The sequence below is a fragment of the Primulina eburnea genome, chromosome 4, assembly GCF_022965805.1.
Source record: "Primulina eburnea isolate SZY01 chromosome 4, ASM2296580v1, whole genome shotgun sequence".
NCBI lineage: Eukaryota > Viridiplantae > Streptophyta > Magnoliopsida > Lamiales > Gesneriaceae > Primulina > Primulina eburnea.
In genome coordinates this window covers 37,846,800-37,868,675 of record NC_133104.1, presented here as the reverse complement: position 1 = coordinate 37,868,675, position 21,876 = coordinate 37,846,800, and the positions used below count along the sequence as shown (strand labels likewise).

The 21,876-nt window shown below is 36.8% G+C and overlaps 2 protein-coding genes across 3 annotated transcripts; one reads left to right on the top strand and one right to left on the bottom strand.

The window, feature by feature from the left end:
* Nucleotides 1-1,360: 1,360 nt before the first annotated feature.
* Nucleotides 1,361-3,154, top strand: LOC140831109 (gamma-glutamylcyclotransferase 2-1-like). The gene is made up of 8 exons (XM_073194887.1): nt 1,361-1,566; nt 1,654-1,783; nt 1,901-1,977; nt 2,077-2,133; nt 2,303-2,359; nt 2,451-2,491; nt 2,569-2,720; nt 2,814-3,154. The coding sequence occupies exons 2-8, from the start codon at nt 1,675-1,677 to the stop codon at nt 2,939-2,941; spliced, it is 621 nt and encodes a 206-aa protein (XP_073050988.1). The 5' UTR covers nt 1,361-1,566; nt 1,654-1,674; the 3' UTR covers nt 2,942-3,154.
* Nucleotides 3,155-4,394: 1,240 nt separating this feature from the next.
* On the bottom strand, nt 4,395-11,104 carry LOC140831108 (plasma membrane ATPase 4-like). 2 transcript variants are annotated; one of them, XM_073194885.1, is made up of 16 exons: nt 10,796-11,103; nt 8,928-9,047; nt 8,605-8,841; nt 7,767-8,528; nt 7,497-7,619; nt 7,261-7,365; nt 7,039-7,183; nt 6,789-6,953; nt 6,314-6,552; nt 6,190-6,222; nt 6,027-6,108; nt 5,783-5,943; nt 5,496-5,669; nt 5,228-5,410; nt 4,958-5,139; nt 4,395-4,794 (listed from the first exon to the last, which is right to left on the bottom strand). In XM_073194885.1, the coding sequence occupies exons 1-16, from the start codon at nt 10,850-10,852 to the stop codon at nt 4,698-4,700; spliced, it is 2,865 nt and encodes a 954-aa protein (XP_073050986.1). In that variant the 5' UTR covers nt 10,853-11,103; the 3' UTR covers nt 4,395-4,697. The 2 variants fall into 2 exon arrangements, with proteins under 2 accessions (XP_073050986.1, XP_073050987.1); XM_073194886.1 differs by lacking the exon at nt 5,228-5,410 and having other exon boundaries at nt 10,796-11,104.
* Between the last annotated feature and the right edge of the window lie 10,772 nt (nt 11,105-21,876).

Genomic DNA, 21,876 nt, shown 5'->3' with positions numbered 1-21,876 from the left:
CAACAAACAATCAAGAAACCATAAATCACGCACAGAGAAGCTATAAAAAACAAAATAAAAAATGTATAGCCGATTCTTACCTGGATTGTTGCCTTGCCGATGAGCAATTCGATTTCTTCGGGAGTCCGCAATTCTATTTTGTCGCTAAAGGGCTTGGGACTAGGGAGAGAAATTTTGTAGAATTGAGGTGGGGGCGGATCAGAAGATATGAGATGAATTTGGTCTCATCTTTGTAAATGGACGGGACTTGATTAGACTAAGACATTGATGTACGACGGTTTTTGAAACAACCGTCGCTATTAGCAACGGTTTTTCAAAACACTGTCGCTAATAGCGACTGTTTGAATTAAAACAGTCGCCGATCCAGATCGGCGACGGTTTTACTAAAACCGTCGCTAAAAAAAAAGTCGCCGGGAAGCGAAGCGGACCTAACCTCGGTCTTCGACATAACCGAAACCGGCCCATGCATAAATCCGTCTCTGGCTCCAGCTAACCTCTCCTCAGGGTACCTGCTGTGGCATAACCCTGATTTACCTCCCTTCACGCCGGGGCTTGGGACGGCTCTGTGTGGGGCCCTCGGAGGTGGAGTTCACCCTTTGTTTTACTAATTAAAACACGTGTCTTTCATTAATTAAAATTTTATTTCACAATACAATTAGCTTTTCGAAATATCAACATGAGAAAAAATCAATCTTCAGCAACAAGCAGTACATATCCATCTATTCCACACATCCAATTTCAACTATGAAAACACCATCTTCAAGCAATGGTCAAAATTGGAGGCAAGCATTAACCACATTACAACAACATCTTCCAGCCTAGTAATATTTAAGACAAAATCGCGCATTAACATATAAAATTTTGTGAAAAAATCTAAGAGTTAATTTTGTGAGACAAATCTTCAACTCATGAAAAAAAAATACTTTTTATGCAAAAAAAAATATTGGTTTAAATATAAGTTATGACTCAGATAAATCGTCTCACATATATAAACGGGTGAGAATTGATTCCACGAGTCAGTCAAACATTGATTTAAGAGTCATAATAAATAGCAATAATTTATAAGTCCCATAGGTAATTTGTTGAGAAATTTGTCTAGATTCAATGGATCTAATCCCCGATTTTCTTTCTAAGGTTTTAAATAAAGTTTGATCTTTATAGGTGTATAGGTGTCGCCCACACGCTCGGTCCCCGTAAGTTAGGTGAGAAAGATTTTAGCAGAAACGGAAGTCGTCTAGGTTCAATGAACCTGGAATTTTGTGTTGAAGCATCTAGAAAAATATGTTTTTCACATGGAGCATAGAATGGATGTGATATAATAGATTTTATGTACCTGTCAAAGATGTCATCCACATACATTACCTTGAATTCAAACGTAGCACAAGATTTTGCAACCGACACCATAACTAGATTCCAACGGTTTCCTCGTCTTCACGTATAAAAATGTCTTGGATATGATCCCTTCAGCGAAAATTCACAGACAAAGAGAGAGATTCAGAGAATCAAAAAGAAGAAATCCGATACTCTCTCTTTTCTCTCTCCCTGTTTTGAATAAGAGACTTCCATGTAAGTCACGTTTAAATTTCTTCTGTTTTTGTTCATTGGTCTGGCAATGAGAGTGACTTGATGTGTTTTCACATGATTTCGGAGCAGATATTTTTTGAGAGAAGAAAGATGGTTTTCTGGGTTTTCGGCTACGGTTCTTTGGTGTGGAACCCAGGATTCGAGTTTGATGAGAAAGTTATTGGGTTCGTGAAGGGTTACCGGCGTGTCTTCGATCTGGGTATGCTATCCCAGTGTCTGTTCGTATCGTCGATCTACGTTTCAAATGATTTTTGAATATCTGTCGTTAATTATTCGACTAAAAAAATCTTGATTAATTACTTCGGTTGTGTTTCAGCCTGTATAGATCACAGAGGAACCCCCGACCACCCTGCAAGAACCTGCACCTTGGAAGAAAATGACGGATCCATCTGCGTAAGTTCCAACTCCGATTTCTGTTTCCAATTTTAATATTTGTTGTGTTTTGAGAAGTGGGCTTGAGTTGACTTGGATGATTTTATTATACTTTTTTAGTGGGGAGCTGCGTATTGTGTGCGGGGAGGGCCAAAGAAAGAAAAGGCAGTAATGGCGGTATGCCCCCTTGATTCTTTGCTACTTATTTATTTAAATTCAAGGTCACAAACTAGAAGCCAGGAGGATATAGTTGCCTGAAATTTAGTATCTTTGCCTCCTTTGTCTACCATTCAATTCAATATGATAATATATGGGAGCTCAGGTTCGATTTCTTGTGCTGTTTCAGTATCTGGAACGAAGAGAATGCGAGTACGATCGAAAAACCTTGGTTAATTTTTATAAAGTGAGTTAGTTCCCTTTGAACATATTGGTAGTTGGTTCTATTTGGTTTCCAAGAAAATCTCAACTTTTTCGCTCAAAATTCTTTACTGCAGGAAGATGAATCGGAGCAACCCTTTGTAGTTGGTGTGATAGTGTAAGTAATCTTGTCCGTTTCCTTACATTTTTCATGCCTTATTTGATACAAAACTAATGTACCGTAATTGGTCGCAGATTCACATCGACTCCAGACAAGATAAGGAACAAGTACTATTTAGGACCAACCCCTTTGGAGCACATGGCTACTCAAATAGCAACAGCATTTGGCCCTTGTGGAAACAACAGGGATTATCTCTTCCTCTTGGAGAAGGCCATGTTCGATATCGGTAACTTTGCTCCGTTCCAACTCTCTGTGGTGTGATAACTTTCCGAATTAAAACTCGAAATATCTTGACCTTTTTGAGATTATGATCGAACAGGCCACGAAGACGAGTATGTGATTGAGCTTGCAAATGAAGTGAGGAAGGTACTCGGTGGGTTGCAGAAGGAGAAATTGATCGGTGAATCCCATATGTCGCCTCTCAAATTGAAGGCCAACATTGTCTGAACCAATTGCAATTGCAATTGCCTTGGATTCTTACTCACCACAACGGCAGAACTTACTTTCCTCTAACAAAGTCTAGTAACTTTTGGAGTTTCACTTTTTCCATTAAGATTTACTTCATTTCTCACCACACAATTGATATTTGAGAGTAAGCTAGCGCGATCTGTAACACTCGGCATATTGAATGAAATATTCATCCTTGTTTTTTTTTCTTTATATCAAATATTGAGGTTATTAAGACAAAGTGGCACTCTTTTTCTTGATCACAGAGGAATGAATAACTTAACAGAAAAACATATATTTGGTGCACACGCATTTTATTTGTAATAGAAGCGAATTTCTCAAGCTGCACACACACATCGCAATTCAGGTAGATAAGAACCTGTCTATGTGGGCACTGCTCTCATTTCATTTCAACGGGTAAGATCTTACCACAATTACAATTTCAAAAAAAAGTGGGTCCTATACATGCATGACAAATCTTGGTCATCCATCCTATCATAGGGGCAATGCCCACATAGATAGGATGAAATAAACCCGCCATTCAAACCTCCACAAATATTTACTTTTCGTTACAATTTTGATCCAAAACAAGAATCGAACATAAGCTCATTTTTCATTTGTAGAAGAGCCACAAAAGAATTAAACGAACTTGGCATTTTTAGGATTGGATTTGAGTCTAATGTCCTGGACAGAGCAATAATTCTTGAGCTTCTCGATATACTAGTCAACTATAAGTTGAACTCCCGGAGACCTCTTCTTCCCCACCGCAAGAATTCGAATTGGTAGCGCTCTCTGCAAAGATAACGCTTTCTTCTTCCATAAAAAAATGCAGAAATTTTACGAGGAATGGAGAGTGAACGCAATTACCCCTGATTGCCAGCATAATTGCATTGTTTACCTGTTAGATTTTAGACTTAACATGGGTTTTGGATTAGGTGCTTCAAAATGTGGAAAAAAGGATAAATTTGAAGAAAGAGAAGAACCTGGAGTGTAAGAATAATGGGTTTTGCTGATGGCGAAGAGGGATAATCCCATACCATTAACAAAAATTTCTGGGGATTCGAAACCGCTGATGTTTTCCTAACTTTTTAATGGAGAAATATATAGTAACACCTCTACCGTAGCTCATAAAAAGGACGAATCTTCGGACAGCCCAATTCAAGTTCTTTTGCGTTTCAGCTTGGAAACATGAGTTCTTGGGGGATTGATAACTAAGTTTTCCTGGAAACCACTAAATTTCAGTTGATGAAACGTTGAACATTTTAAACAAATTGAGAGAGAAGGGATCTGGATTTGTGTGGAGTTGTTGGTGCTTATACTTTCAGACCTTTCCATCTTCACCTCATTCTATTAACATGTGTCTTGTTTCATGTTACAACGAATCAGTGTTTAAAATTAGATACACAATTGCATTGTCCAGATACTGAAATTGAGTCCTTAAAATCTTGTTCACTAGCTATGATATTGGGCAGATCACCTTTTTTATGAAAACCATTTTCTTGCCAAAGATTTTCAAATTTTAGTTTTCTGTAATCTCATTGCTTTGATCAGGTGCATTGAAAATGCATGTGTACATTTTGGAGCAGGAGTCATTTTGTCATTTTTATTTTTGAAACCTAATTACAGAAGCAACTAATTCCTCAAACTAATTAAGTTCTCAGACTCATGCCAATATTATTACATTGAAGTGTACATGAAAGCATCTTTAGTGTATGACGGATCATTGATCAAACTGTGTATTGCTCTTGAATTTTGATCAAACTGTGTAGTGCTGTTGAATTGTGTCAATATCCAGTCCTTTCAACTTCACCACAGATTCGACGTGCCCCTTCAGCGTATGCACCTCTCTTAGCCTGCACCAAGAATTCATTTATCCATATCAGAAAACAAAACTTGTGCTGTGACAAAAGATTATAGGAATCTGATTCAGTAGCGATACAAAAACCAGCTCAAGAAACTGAAATGCACCATAGTATTTATTAAACTCCGTCAAAATTCGAGAAACAAGTTGACTACCTAGCAACTTCTGCACGTCGTTTGGCTTGCTCCGCAATCTCAGAAAGCTCCCTGTAGCTACTTTTGTCAGCAAAAATGTTAGAAATTTCCCGCGGTTGAAGACCATGAAGAGTCCTCTGTGCAGCAGCCCATTGTGCTTCTCGTTCTTCTATGCCATAGTTGGACTTAGTTGTAAAGGCAGTCTATCAACAGATTCAATCAAATATTAGCTAAACGGAATCAAGAAAGTTCGGTTTCAGATATTGGATGATTATTGTATTGAAAATGTACCCTTTTTTCCAGAACATTATCCCAAGCCTTTCCACTCAAAATGTATCGAATGCAGAACTTAAGGATGTCAAGTGGCACATATGTTACTACACTATAAAGCCATATAACACCGGCCCAACCCCAACCACATCCTTTGATATTTGCAAATCCCCAGTTAGCATAAACAGCAATTATTGTGGCAACCTGTGGCATTAAAATGGTAGTTTTTACCAGAACAATAGACATTCGATTTACTCTAAAATGCACTTCATTAGCACAAGTTCCTTACCAACTGAGCTATTATAAAAGCACCAAGCAAGAACATTCCGGGGCGTTCAGCAAAAGACCAGCTTCGGGACCTTGTCACGAATATGAGTGCCTGACTCACAATACTGACTTGCAGGTACAATGCTGCCATCATTTCCCTCGGATTTTCTCTAAGAGATCTTATGCCAAATGTGTTCTAAAGTGGCAAAAATTAATCAAAAGATTAACAGATAAATAAAAGACTCGGTTTCATATGAGGAATGGTTAAAGAGGGAATGATTCAATGTAAATAAGGAATTCGATCCCTACAGAAAAAAAATTGGTATCTTTCATGGCCCAGAAAAACAATACAGTTCCAAATGCCAAGTAACCTCCCAACACAATCCCAGTGGCAAATATTTCTTTAAGTTTCCAGCTGTCTGGTAGCGGAGATGGCTGAACTCGATCCTTTGAAATTGTCATGATAGTTCCTGGAGGTATCAAACATCAATCCAAATTTGTAGTATTTTTTTATTTATTTATATGATACGTTAATTGTTAGAACTCATCTCACCGTCATTCAAGATAGCAATGATAAGAACCATGAATGGAGCAAAGTCGAATTTCCATATCAATGCAATGAGCATGAATCCAAACTACATGAGTAAAAATATCAGACTAATTATTCCATTAAGAATAAGGTATAGATGAAGTTTCAGTGTTTCCAAAATGCTCACCACAATACGGATTGTAATTGAAACAGCATATATCTGAAAAAAGATGCAACAAAAAGGTTGTAAATGCTGGGCTCTTCCAAAGAGGATCAAGCTGAATATAATTAAAAAAGACTGGCTCGCTCACTGTATAATTTTTCATTCTTTGGAAAATAGCTCTGCTAGTTAGCACGGCACTTATTATGACACTCAGCCCAGGTTCTGTCAAAACAATGTCAGATGCACCTCTAGCGGCATCAGTTGCATCAGCAACAGCAATGCCTATATCTGCCTTCTTCAGAGCAGGAGCATCATTTACGCCATCACCAGTCATACCACAGATGTGTTTCCTTTCCTGAAGTCTCTTCACAATTTCATACTTATGCTCTACAAGAAAATATATTGAATCATGGAAAACCAGTATTACTGCGTCATTAAACTCTAGAAAGAAGTTTAGCTTGTTTAATAGAGAATATCTAATATGATAGAAACAGGAAATTTTTAAAGTTGATCTTCAACTATGGTTCCGTCGAGAGATTGGCTAAAGAGGAACATACTCAAAGTTCTATAATAAAAACTATAACAGCGTCTAATACTCATATAGAAGCATAAAAGCAACTCACCTGGAAATACTCCAGCAAAACCATCGGCTTTCTCGATTAACTCATCTACTGGAAGTCCTGTAACAGATTCATCTCTATCTTGGCCAAGCAATGAGGAAGATGGATACATATTTGTCCCCATTCCAAGCCTGCGACCTGTTTCTTTAGCTATGGCTAGCTGATCACCTAAACAAGAACAAAAAAAAATTGTATTATAAATACAGCATATAACATAAGGATAAGCAGAGGGCTAAATGTCACTGTTCGTTACCAGTGATCATCTTAACATTCACTCCAAGATTCAGTGCTCGTCTGATAGTTTCTGCACTATCATGCCTAGGTGGATCAAACAACGGCAATAGCCCAAGGAGCTGCCATGGTTCGCCAAGACTCTCTTTTGTTCTCTCTGGAACTTCCTGCATGAGACAAAAATGAAGATAGAATATCTAGAAAAATCATCTTGGATGAATGAATTAAGGATATATATGCAAACCTGTCGGGCAACTCCTAAAGAACGAAGCCCGCGCTCCGCAAACTTTTCAATAACAGCGTGAACCTTTTTTCGAACATCTTCCTTGCTGTTGCAAAGTTCTAATATCTGTAAGGAGGACAATATTATTGTCGTCTCGATAAGTCTCCAACCAAAGTCTTCAATGTTTTTGAGAAGAAAAATAAACAAATATCGCATTTTTTTTTCAGCTACAATTTTGAAATGGAAAGGAGGTATACCTGTTCAGGGGCACCTTTGCTGGCACGATGCCAATTTCCATTAGAATCTATGTATGTTAATGCGGTCCTCTTGTCCACAGGGTTGAAAGGTAGGAAATGAACCTCCCTAATACCAGCTCTTGCCTGTCAACAAAAATGTGAGTGAAGAAAAATTTCGAAAAAAATATTTGTTCATATACATGTAAGAGTTCAAACACTGAGGAAAAATATTCAAATAAGTACTAAAAATAAAAGTGAACTAATATTTTTGATATATGAATAATAACTTACCTCCTTTGGATCAGCTAGCATCCCAACGATGGCAGCATCAATCGCATCCTGATTTTCAGTTCTTGAAGCCCGTGCTGCATATAACACAACCTGATCTTTATCTAATCCCTTCACAAACACTTCTATGAGGTTTTTGTCAACAGTCAGCTTATTCAAGGTTAGAGTTCCAGTTTTGTCGCTACATAGAACATCCATTCCTGCCATTTCCTCTATGGCAGTCATTCTTTTAGTTATTGCACCCTGTTGTGCTAGCCTGTGGGAACCGATAGCCATTGTAACAGACAAAACGGTTGGCATAGCAATTGGAATTCCTCCAATTAAGAGAACCAACAAATTGTCAATTCCATCCCTATACTTCCGGTGCTGTATTGGATACATGACTATGATCTCAATGAGTATCCCAATAAAAATTGAGCAGATGCAAAAGTTACCAATGGAAGTCAGAACCTTTTGGAAATGTCCAACTTGGTTGGTGCTATCCACTAGATGAGCAGCCTTACCAAAGAATGTATGAACACCAGTTGCTATCACAACTGCTTCAATCTCTCCTTGTTTACATGTTGATCCAGAGAAAACTTCATCCGATGGGTGCTTGGTGACTGGAAGAGATTCTCCAGTTAAAGCAGATTGATCAACTTTTAAGGGATCTCCATCAAGAAGTCGAGCATCAGCAGGGATGATGTCTCCCAGTTTTATGCTTATAATGTCCCCTGGAACAAGGATAGATGCATCCTGCTCACTCCATCGATTGTCTCTCAGGACCTACATTACATAAAATATTTAAGCACTTACATTCCCTATATTCTGAAATCTTTTGGAGCATTATTAGTACTATAACCTTGGTTTTGGGAGCGAGTCCAGCCATAAGAGCTGCTGCAGCATTACCGGCATTGTTTTCTTCAATGAAACTTATGGTAGAGTTGATAACCAATAAGGCAACAATACCCACGAAATCCTGCCAATCTGGGGGCTTTCCATCTCCATTTGCTAGGACGATAGCCATCAATGCAGCAGCTTCCATAACCCACGACAAAGGGTTCCACATAAAGCCCAAAAACTTGAGGACCTTGCTCTCCTGATGAGAATATCACGAAGCACCATTACTGATATTATTTTGAAATAAGATATAGACGAAACTATCTATATTTTCAGTTCTCACACCTTTTTCTCCTCCAATTTGTTTGGACCAAATATTTTGAGCCTCTCCTCTCCTTCCTCCGATGACAAACCTTCCCTTGTACATTTCAACTGCTCAAACACCTCCTCAATAGGAATTCTTTCCTGTACATTGACATTTTAAAACAATTCAGAAGACACAACTTGTTTTATATATGACTTGTCTCTCTTCACATTTGTTGGTCATTTTCTTATGTTAATTAACATGTTATAGCAACTAGGAGACTAAAAGATATCCCAAGTTTTGTCGACGGGGAAGCATGGGATTTATTGAAATCCATCGTGCATATCATCTACCAAGTCAGCACCACAGAAAAGTTAGAGTCAATGAACAGATAGATTTTACATTCACCAGGTGAAGATTTTGGCCATTGAAACCATTCAACAATCCCAACTCCGCAGATATTTGAAGGTTGTTCAGTACTTGTATGTGTGTATGCTAGCGAAGATCATGGAGTTATTATTGTTACACATTTCTTCGAACAAAAAAAGTTGTGAAAACATTTAAAATTTCGAAGTACATCAGAAGATCAGAAAAAACACTGACAATTGCTGCCATATTGTCATTCTCCACCATTTAACTGCTTTTGAAGCATAATAAACTGAAAAAATATCCCTTAACTTTCAGTATTATTGGTGTAACAAATATTGGCTGTTAATGGCTGCCTATATCTAAACTCGAGCCAGTTTCTGTATACAGTTTTCTCTACCAAGCCCGAAAGATGATGTGATGAAAGCATGTCTAATCTGTTAGGTTTAAAAGTCCAAAAGCTATGTTCTTTCGTATCACTGCCTTGAAAAGACAAAACTATGCACGTGATTCATCACTTACATATAAAATTTAAAAGAATACAATTTCAAAAGTTCGATTATTAAGAAATAAGTACGGCCAACATGAAATAGTTAAAAATTATTATGGTCATATAAAAAGGTATCTCACATAATTTTTTCCCTGTATAATCATTAGAAACTCATACAAAGTATTAGCAGTTCAAATTTTCAAGAATTGCACACCCTGATGTGATATACGAATATAGTTTGCCAATTTTATTAAGCAAACAGTTTTGGTAGAATCACTGGTTGGCTATCATTATTAATTACACTGTAATAAGTGAATCTTTTTTTCTTTCTTCAATTTGGAATTAGAAACAAATCAACGATCATCCACGTGAAGACAAGTATGGGTCGCAATAACGAATCAATCGACGCAAGAAGACCAAACACAATCCTCAAAGAAGAAGAATACCAAACGCAAACAGTCGTTCATAGTGTATGAAGAATGAACTTGACGATTTATGAACCTATAAAAAATCCAAAAAATTTGGTCACTCAAATTTTCAATATTTCTTAGTATTTCTCATCAAATGAACGACTGTCTTGATCACTGGTTTCTATGTTTCCTGTTCCAAAAATGAAAGAAAAACGCACTTTTCTACCAATTTTACCAACCGACTTGCACTACAGTGGATGTTTGGAATTTGAAAAACACAAAAAAATTACAGAAGTACATGTTCTTAGTTTTTACCTATAGTACTTCAGGATGGATGAAAGGGAAATCATGGCAAACAAAGAGAGGCCTGCCTTTTAGGCAGACACATACGACTGTGTGAGTTTTTTCTTCAAGTAGAGACTAGCCAAGAAATCAATGCAACCACGCATAAAACATGCATTGAGATTTGACTCTAAAATCAATCAAACCCACCGTTTCTTGGAAATGAAATCACACAAAAAACACAATAATCATGCACACTTAAACGTAAAATATAAAACAAAAGGGAATACAAATAATATACAAAAAACATTCTCAATATATATATATACACACACACACACACATACACACACAAACGAACCAGATCAACAGCTTCATTTTTTATCTCTTCAAGACTGAGAGGCTTGGTACTACCCATGTCGAAAGACGCTGAAAAAGTGGAAAGGAATTCAGAAGGTTATTTTAACCCCCAAGAAACCAACAACAATGGCTCGAATGAAACAAAGACTGGTCAAGAACACACCGTCTCTTATATAGAAGAGAAAAACAAAAGAAAAGGTTTTCGAGAAAATACAGGATTTTTGATAGTGAAGGAGAAAAAATTTGAACTTCGTTCTTAATGGAGTGGAGGAATGGAACGGATGACTGCTCCGCTACGAGTCTAAAGCTTTACCAAGAGTCCCTTATAAATCCTACGAAATAAAAGGGAAAGAATCATTTATTTTATCAGGTCATTTATTATAATCTCACTTTTTAAAGGGATATGACCTACAGTACTTTAATTATTATTTTTTTTAAAAAAATACATGATTAAAAATATTTAACAAATATAAAACTTATATAAAATCGTCTTACTAATCATTTTTGTAAGATAGATCTTCCACTCGAACCAATAATATGAAAAAATAACACTTTCATATCAAAAATATAATTTTTTAATTTAATTTTTACGGAATGAACCATGAGATCGTCTTCCTTTCAATAGTTTGAAAAATACTTTTGCATCGAGGAGAAGATTATATTTGTGTCACATAAACCGGGGAAGTAAATGTAAGTTTTGATGTAAAATTTAATTTAATTTATTTATTTATTTTTATTATAGGAAATGAATATTTATTTTCTTTCCACACGTTGGTAACAATTTATATAACCTTAATTGTATTTCCGACATTTATTGGAATTAAACTTCTCATTTCATGATTAACGTAAGAATCCATTTATGGTATATTAATTTTAATCATTGGGTCATTTTAAATTACACTATATTTATTAATCTTTGGCACATAAAAATTAAATCAAAAATTCATTTCGTAAAATTGACATATATGAAATAAATCTAAAAATATATTCTTCCTTTATTTAAATATATATCTACTCATGTCCACTTTTTCTTTATTTTTTTCCCAAATTGAAAATTAAGAATACACACTGTATTTTCAAATTGAAAATTATGAATACACATTTCTTAATTATATATAAAAGGAAAAAATCATTTTTTTAAAATTACCATATACATAATTTTGATATGTTGATCATCCATCATGCTCAATTCTGTACCCACCGATAAGGTGACACTTATATATATCGTATCTACAATTTGGATATACTTCATCACATCCAAAATATGAGTGTTATCTCATTAATGGACACGAAAATTTAACACAATGAATAGACAATAAATCAAATATATATATATATATATATATATATATATATATATATATATATATATATTATGCATTTGTAATATCTTTTTGCATGGTAAATATTTATATAAAACAAAAATATGGAGATCGAGGATTGCCACCGACCCATTATTACTCACCACAAAAAAAAAGAACCCAAAGTTTTGAATTAGGTTCATAACTTCACATGCAAGAAGCAGTAGCCTCCTAATTTTGATTATTCCCCCCTTTTCGTTTCACTATTTATTGATACAAATGGTTGGGTTGGCGAAGTTAGAAATAAGTCCACTTGGTATACACATGTTTCTTTTTTAGCTTAGAACTTCTATTCGTATTCTATCAAAATGTAGTTTGATTAATTATTGATAAAGAAAGGTTTCATTTTTAGGGGAACTTTAAAATTTCACTATTAATGACGGTCTCACGAATCTTTATCTATGAAAAGGGTCAACTCTACCGATATTCATAATAAACAGTAATATTCTTGGCATAAAATAGTAATATTTTTTCATGAATGACCCAAATAAAAGATCTGTTTCACAAAATACGACACGTGAAACCGTCTCACATAAGTTTTTGTCTAATAAATTTTATGCTCTTTTATGAGCGCTAAATTTAGTGTCACCTTCAATTTACATGACAACTTAACTTTGGGGCGAATATGAATTATGCTCACTTTTTCAATTGCTCAATATTCACAAATTAACGAAGGTGCTCCAATAATGATGATCACAAGTTTTTTTTTTTTTAATTTATCGATATTATAATATAATAAAAAAACGTAAAACATATTTTTTTATGAGTGAGTTAAATGTTTAATTCAACTTTTACTAAAAATCATGCTTATCTTGAATCACCCAGTCCCTTCTCCGCCAGTGCTTGGATTGGATGCATTTCAGAAAAAGTTTGAAATTTATTCACAAGAAAAATATAGTCCAAGAAATGCGTAGGTTTACCCTTTGGGATCATGGACTTTAATATTACCTTTTGATAAAATTCACGTGAGAATTTATTAAATATCGCCACCATCATATCACAAACATGTGAATATATAGATGTGATTAATTACTTTATTGATTTATTTATTTTTATATAAAAAGTTGTCCTATTCAAAATTTGAAAAATAATAATAACGTTATTTGGATCTTTCTACAGAAACAATTTGCATCCCTCTTTATTAAAATTTTTGCATATGATTTCGATCCGATTTCAAATCCAATATTTTTTTCGGATAATCCATATTTTACGTCTCGCTCGAACATTTTTTTTCCAATAACTTTTTTTTTTTTTGAAAGCGATGATGATTCCATAATTGTATATTGATGCATGAACAAATGGAAGAACATATGGGTTTCTCTAGTTGATTGCACCGTAAGAATTTCCCAACATGTCTCTTTTGGCAAATAACGGGAAATTAATTTATACATAAAAAGAACATTTTCCAGTGAATTTGACGAAATGACATTTAATATTTGATTATCCCTCGTGGGATTTGGCAAAAAAATTCATCTCAAGGTATCTTAAATATAGGGTCAAGTTTACGTTATTTTATGTATAAAACTAAAGATTCTTACGCGAAATTGAAAACTAATTGACAATTATGCATGCATTCAATGGAATGTAAGCACGAATATATACCCACACAACATCAAGTTTGCGTGATTTATTTGACAGAGAAAAGAAACGGAAAAATGAATCGAATAAAGAAGAGTAGGGCAAATATGACATGTTATGGTAACATGATACAACCCTTGATTCTAAATAAGAAATTTATGTAATAACAATCATAATAATAATGGAATTTTTCAAATATATTGAGGATTATTAAACTACTAAATAAATATCAAGACAACATTAGCTGAAGATTATTTGGCACATTGAAAATTTGACTAATTGATGCAACTCCAAGGAAACGAGGGAAATTAAAAACTAACCATCCACTCGAAGAAAAGAGTTAGATTAGTTCTTAATTGTTGGTCCCACGTGCGGAATTTGAGATAATAAAACCCGAAAATAAAGAATAAACTGGACACCGAGATTTACGTGGAAAACCCCTAAAAATTATTAGGGTAAAAACCACGGGCAAGATGAAAAGAATTTCCACTATAATATTTTGTGGTGTACAACTCACTCACTGTGTTTCCAAAGAGAACACACACTCTCTTAATACAGGAGAACAAACACCTCACAAATATTATAGAACTAAGCACTCAAATGCTTATAAGATGAGAGAAAACTCGAAGAAGGGATGATTTCAGAATGAAGGGAGGAGCTCTATTTATAGAGCCCCCTGACCGTGTGAACACGTGTTAAAAACGCGTATTCAATTTCTTTACGAAACTTTGCTTTCGGCCAACCCACGTTTTTATTTCATTCAGCTTTGCTGCCAGCCATGTGCATTTATTGCCATGGTTCTGCCGACATTTCTCCCACTTGGAGATTTGATTGAGAATCAAACACATCTCCACACATCCTTTCAATCTTGCCATTTCCTGCTGCTTACGTTTCCGCTAGACCACTTGAGAATCTACACCACTCAAACTTATCAGTGTTCACTGGCTTGGTCAGAAAATCAGCTATGTTGTCCTTTGTATGGATTTTCTGCATATCCACGCTTCCTTCTTCTACTACTTCCCGCACAAAGTGAAATTGTACTCCAATGTGTTTCGTCCTGGAATGAAAGGCTGGATTCCTTGCGATGTGCAAAGCACTCTGACTGTCACAAAACAAAGGAACATTCTTTTGTTTGTGCCCGATCTACTCCAATAACCTTTTAATCCATATTGTCTCCTTGCAAGCTTGAGTAGCTGCCATGTATTCTGCCTCTGTTGTAGATAACGCCACAACTGTCTGCAGTTTTGAAACCCAGCTTATTGCTCCTCCTGCAAGAGTAAACACATAACCAGTAGTAGATTTCCTTTTATCAGGATCACCTGCATAATCTGAATCGACAAAGCCCCTGAGTGTAAAATCCGATCCTCCATAACATAATGCAGCATTCGAGGTACCCTTAATGTATCTAAGGATCCTCTTAACAGTGCTCCAATGCTCTCGTCCAGGATTCGCCATATACCGACTAACTGCTCCCACTGCTTGAGCAATGTCTGGTCTTGTACATATCATGGCGAACATCAAACTTCCCACTGCCGATGCATACGGTACTCGAGACATCTCCATCCTCTCTGCTTCACTGCTAGGACACATCTCGGAGGATAACTTGAAGTTAACAGGAAGAGGGGTCGAGATTGGCTTACTATCTTGCATGTTGAAGCGTTGCAAGATTTTCTTCAAATAATTTTTCTGGGAAAACCAAATCTTTCTGTCACTTCTATCTCGGTGAACTTGCATCTCTAGAATCTTGTTTGCTGGTCCCAAGTCCTTCATATCAAATTCCCTAGCCAACTGTGCCTTCAATCCTTGGACCTGATCTTTGTTGGGGCCTGCTACCAACATATCGTCCACATACAACAGCAAAATGATATAATCATCGCCAGACCTCTTGAAACACGTACAAGGGTCTGCACTCAATCTGTTGTATCCAAGGCTCATGATATAGGAATCAAATCTCTTGTACCAACACCTCGGCGCCTGTTTGAGACCGTACAGAGATTTCTTCAACCTGCAAACCAAGTTCTCTTTGCCTTTTTCCGCAAAACCTTCTGGCTGGAGCATATAGATTTCTTCTTCAAGATCTCCATGAAGAAACGCCGTTTTCACATCTAGCTGTTCTAGATGTAGGTCAAACACCGCACACAATGTCAGCACCACTCTGACTGTTGTAAGCCAAACCACAGGAGAAAATATCTCATTGAAGTCAATGCCTTCTTTCTGAGCATACCCTTTCACCACCAATCTAGCACGATACCGCTCCACTTGGTTGTTGCCATCACGCTTGATCTTATAGACTCATCTGTTTCCAATGGCTTTCCTTCATCGTGATAGTGTAACAAGATCCCAAGTTTTATTCCTGTCTAAAGCCCCCAACTCTTCTTGCATTGCTATCATCCATAAGGATACATCCGAGCTTTGAGTAGCCTCGTGGAAACTCGATGGCTCACCATCCTCTGATAATAGACAATATGCAATGTTGCTTTCAGTGACATAATCTGAAAGCCAACCTGGTGGTCTTCTGTCTCGAGTTGACTGCCTCATATTGGAAACTTCAGACTCAATATGTTCTTGTTCTTCGTGCTCTGGTACTGCTTCACAAGAAACTTGACCTTCGTCTGTCTTATTCTCCACCTGAAATATAGTAGTTTCTGAATTCTGTGTGCCTTTGTCTCCCTTTACTTTATCTTCCTCGAAGATAACATCCCTGCTGATGAAAAGCTTGTGAACAGTAGGATCCCACAAGCGAAACCCCTTTACTCCATCAGCATAACCCAAGAAGATACATTTTCTGGATTTCGAATCCAACTTCGATCTATCTTGCTCATTGTACAGAACGTACACCGGACTTCCAAATGTATGCAAATGAGAATAATCTGTCGGCTTCCCGGTCCACAACTCCATCGGAGTTTTCAGATCAATCGCCATTGAAGGAGAACGATTGATAATATAACAAGCGGTTTTGACTGCTTCCGCCCAAAATGATTTTTCTAGACCCGCAGTCCTCAACATAGCTCTTGTTCTATCCAACAAGGTCCTGTTCATCCGCTCCGCCACTCCATTCTGTTGAGGTGTGTAAGCCGTCGTGAACTGTCTCTTGATGCCCTCATGTTGACAAAATGCATCAAACTCGTCACTGGTATATTCTCCTCCATTGTCAGTCCTCAGACACTTGATTTTATTTTCTGAATCAAGTTCAACCCGCGCTTTGAAATCTTTGAAGATCTGGAAAACATCTGATTTTTTCTTGATTGGATACACCCAACATCTCCTAGAGAAATCATCAATGAACGAGACAAAGTATCTCGCTCCTCCTAGGGATACAACCGGTGCTTGCCAAACATCCGAATGAATCAGCTCCAATATACTTTTGCTCCTGGCAGTAGAAGTGCCAAACTTTAATCTGTGTTGTTTACTGGTAACACAATGCTCACAAAAGGGTAGTGACACTTTTGTAAGTCCCGGCAGCAGCTTCCGTTCTGAGAGAATTTTCAACCCTCGTTCTGACATATGCCCGAGCTTTCTATGCCATGACACCGTTAATTCTTCTCCTGAACCAATTGATGCAACAACTAGTTCTGCCTCTTTGTGTGTTTCTCCCAAAAGAACATACAGATTTGCAGCAACTTTTTCCGCCTTCATAACCACAAGCGCGCCTTTCACTATTTTCATGATCCTGTTCTCGATCCGAGTTTTGCACCCGATGTCATCCAATTGCCCCAAGGACAAAAGATTTTTCGTCAGTCCTTTCACATATCGTACCTCCTGTATGGTGCGAATGGTGCCATCAAACATTTTAATTTTGATAGTACCGATCCCAGCAATTTCCAAGGCATGATCATTTCCCATGAATACAGATCCTCCTGAGATTGGTTCATAATGATCAAACCATTCTCTCCGAGAAGTCATATGCCACGTCGCTCCTGAATCCATAATCCATGTGTCACAAAATTTGTGTCTGCCTTCTGCAACAGTTGCTGCTTTGCTGAATAATATTTCACCACTGCCTGAAGTACTGGCTACATTTCCTTGAGAACTTTTATCGATACTCGTACACTCTTTCTTGAAGTGCCCTTTACCGCCACATTTAAAGCAGTAAATATTTTTCTTCTTACTTCTTGACTTTGATCTACCTCGCCTTTGGCTCTCACTGGAGTCACGGTCCATAAATCTTCCTCTTATCATCGGTAACGCCTGTGCCTGCTTCGAGGATACCAACCTATCTTCCTTATTCTTGCGCCGGCTTTCTTCTCCGAGAACCGCAGTTAAGACATCGTCGAATCTTAGAAAGCCCATAAGAATATTGTTGGTAATGTTGATGATAAGTTGATCGTATGAATCTGGTAGACTTTGAAGTAGAAGCTCTGCACGTTCATTTTCCCCTATTTTATGCCCCATGGAAGTGAGTTGGGCAAATAGAGTATTTAGTGTATTGATATGGTCGGTCATCGATGAAGATTCCGCCATCCGAAGAGTATAAAGCCTTCTCTTTAGAAAAATCATGTTGTGTAGCGACTTGACCTCGTACATCTTTGTTAGAGTATCCCAGATAACTTTGGCTGTTTTTATCTCAGAGATACTTGACAAAACTTCGTCAGCTATAGCCAAGTGTAAATTGGCAACAGCGTTATCATTCATCTCATTCCACTTTCCATCATCCGCAATCTCCACCGGTCTATCTCCAATAGCCGCCAAGCAATTCTCCTTTCTTAAAATTGCTTGTATCTTTATTTTCCACAGCATAAAATTGCTTCCGTTGAACTTTGCTATCTCGTACCTTCCCGCCATTATGTCTACAACAATTTTAGTAGACCGGACAAAATAATCCCGCCTTAAATAAAAAATCTCGAAAAAACTTTTCTGATGTGGAAGATCAGTCTAAGCTGCAACCACAGAGCATACTCAGAATTTTAGGAAATTTTAGACCAAGGCTCTGATACCACTTGTTGGTCCCACGTGCGGAATTTGAGATAATAAAACCCGAAAATAAAAAATAAACTGGACACCGAGATTTACGTGGAAAACCCCTAAAAATTATTAGGGTAAAAACCACGGGTAAGATGAAAAGAATTTCCACTATAATATTTTGTGGTGTACAACTCACTCACTGTGTTTCCAAAGAGAACACACATTCTCTTAATACAGGAGAACAAACACCTCACAAATATTATAGAACTAAGCACTCAAATGCTTATAAGATGAGAGAAAACTCGAAGAAGGGATGATTTCAGAATGAAGGGAGGAGCTCTATTTATAGAGCCCCCTGACCGTGTGAACACGCGTTAAAAACGCGTATTCAATTTCTTTACGAAACTTTGCTTCCGGCCAACCCACGTTTTTATTTCATTCAGCTTTGCTGCCAGCCATGTGCATTTATTGCCATGGTCCTGCCGACATTAATGAAGATGCACTACAAGAAAAGTGGGTTTCCGCAGCGTACAATATGCGCCGCGAGAAGGTATCCGCAGCGTGGCCAAATTCCCTTTTCATGGATTAACAAAATTTAATACAACCAAGAACTGATCTTATGTTGGACCCAACATTTTGAACAAAAGAACTGGCCAAATTCCCTTTTCTTAAACCAGATGTGGTATGTGTTGTATGTTCGTGAGAGTGGAATGATTCAACTTCAGCACTCATTCGAGAAAAAGCATTTGGTTTGTAGCTGATATACAGGAGGCTTCTGCAATAAGTTTAGTCTAAGTTCAAGAAGTCATATTCCTCTAACATTTAGTGCCATCACACCTAAATCTTTCTTTTTTATACGCTGCTTGATATAACTTTCAAACAGAAAATAGATGTAAACAGGGATAATGGATGTTTACCGCATATGCCTCTATTCGAGATTCTGTGATTGCATAGGTTTCTTCATATTTGTGTTAGAATAGGTGTCTAGCGAGTCGATTTCTGACTTGAAATTTATTGACTCTTATATAAAAACAATATTTATTTTAATAATATTTTACGGTTTGTAGGACCGAGTGCTTACCGCTTTACCAATAGCTATAACTAGTAGTAATGGTGCAACTCAAATCTTTTAAACCGCACAGCAGCACAAGCACCATGGTTCGATCGCTCTACCAAACAAAGACAATTATTGCACCCAACACGGTTTTATCCAAGTATGACATTTACTTTATTTGCATACTTATGCAAGCTGCATAGATAAAGTTATTGAATATATAATAGGTATTATGAATTCAGCTACCTAAAATATGGATAAAGGTCGCTTGAACTTGAGACTAGCATATATGATGTAAATGTCATTTTTCATTGGTAAGGGTAGACAGATGTTCATTCATACAGATGGGTGGTCATTTGATGATGAACTGAATAATCTTCCTCAGAATTTTCAAGTGGTTATCACTTATCGAATGGAATAGTCTGTGGTTATGGTTGTACATCAATAATCCTTTGACCCGAGACAATGTGGAGGCTCTACGTGCTAGGATGCACAATGATTCATGTATTGACTCTATTGAGGGTCATAAGGTGGAGAAGTCGGGTGTAATTTCGAAATATGTTGGAGTCAATACATTGTAGTCGGAGATTCATCACTCGCCTATGGGTGTTGATACCAATGTGATCTGATTAATTAATAGTGCAAGGATATCTGACCAGAATATGACATGTGCATTTTGGAAAGTTGCTTCCTCAATTGTACATGTCATGTCACTGTTATTACTCAAAGATATATCACATCATTATCAAATTCATTTGCAATTCTTGATATACCATTAGTTGCATATTTGATCGGAATATATGACTTTAAGGGACTGTATTATAGACTAAACATAACTTAATGTTCTTGCAGGTACTATCACTGATAGCTAGGGGATCATGAGACGATACTACTAGACGCTCTTATCATGATCTATATATATATATATATATATATATATATATATATATATATATATATATATATATATATTATTATTATTTTTATTAATTATACATGTTATTTTCAAGAGTAGAAAAGACATACACGAGAAATTTTGAATAATGGAATTACAATATTCTTATTCAAGAGGATTCCTGACTTGATTAAAAATTAAATTTTATAAATATTTCATTAAGACATATGAAATAACATAATTTTTACACACAAATTTGTCCACAAAATTTTTCTTTCACACAAGATTTCGATCACTCCTAATAACATAATCTTCCACCGCTTTCCAGAATTTTGAAATTATGGCGATTAACTCTCGACGCAAATTTCGTTTAGATCTCTAGTACGATTTATACAAGGAACAAAATTCCTGATCGTGGACCTGATTAGGAAACTGGAGAAAGTTTGTAGGATTTTATTTACAAGAAAAGCTATTACTTCCTAAAAACCAGAATAGGTAGAGCAAGCATTCTTAAATGAAAAGGTAAATCAAATCTGAACCTCATATGAATTATTTAAATCATAATACGCTCAAGAATGTTTTGAACGTCAAAATAAAAATCTAAAACTTCTGTTACATCTTCACCAACAATTTGTTGTATTGCACCGTGCCTAGCTGCTATTAATCATAGATTTAAGGGCTTTAGAATAGAGAGATGAGGTTAAATGTAGTTGCTGGAATAGTCATCGAACATATGCTCGCGTGTCCTCAGAATCAAAGAAAACAAAAGTGTATTCCACAAGCAAAACAGCACATACGCTGAACTGTTATACTTTCAGGGGGCGTTTGGTTTGGGTGATTGGGTGGGTTTATGATTTATAAACCCATCTAATCAAGCATTTGGTACGATTTTTATTTAACCAAGTTAATCCCTCCTATGAATGATTAGGTTATATTAAGTAGGTTAAAATAATACCTCCTCACCCCTAGGATTATTTATCCCACTCTTAATTCATCCTATTTTTCCAATTTTAACCTTCTCCTAAATCCAAACTCACCACCACTTCCTTCCACCTACCGCCCACCGCCGATGTCAACCGCCATCGCCGCCGCCGGCAACCGCCGACCGGTGGGCGTCGGCGACGCCACTTCCGGCCGACAGTCGCCGCCGATTCCGGCCGATCACCGCCGTCAATTCCGGCCGACCACCTCTGGCCGTCGGAGCACCTCCCTTGCCGGGCCGTCGCCGGAGTAAAGAAAAAAAATAAAAAAGGGCAATTTCGTCATTTCATCAAAAAATTCAAAATTATCTC

Coding starts and splice junctions, on each gene's coding strand:
- LOC140831108 (XM_073194885.1), bottom strand. CDS start 10,852: ATGGGTAGTACCAAGCCTCTCAGTCTTGAAGAGATAAAAAATGAAGCT. Junction 5,670..5,782: donor AAGATACCAATTTTTTTTCT/GTAGGGATCGAA, acceptor TTGCCACTTTAG/AACACATTTGGCATAAGATC. Junction 4,795..4,957: donor CGACGTGCAGAAGTTGCTAG/GTAGTCAACTTG, acceptor TTCTTGGTGCAG/GCTAAGAGAGGTGCATACGC.
- LOC140831109 (XM_073194887.1), top strand. CDS start 1,675: ATGGTTTTCTGGGTTTTCGGCTACGGTTCTTTGGTGTGGAACCCAGGA. Junction 1,978..2,076: donor AAAATGACGGATCCATCTGC/GTAAGTTCCAAC, acceptor ATACTTTTTTAG/TGGGGAGCTGCGTATTGTGT. Junction 2,492..2,568: donor TTTGTAGTTGGTGTGATAGT/GTAAGTAATCTT, acceptor AATTGGTCGCAG/ATTCACATCGACTCCAGACA.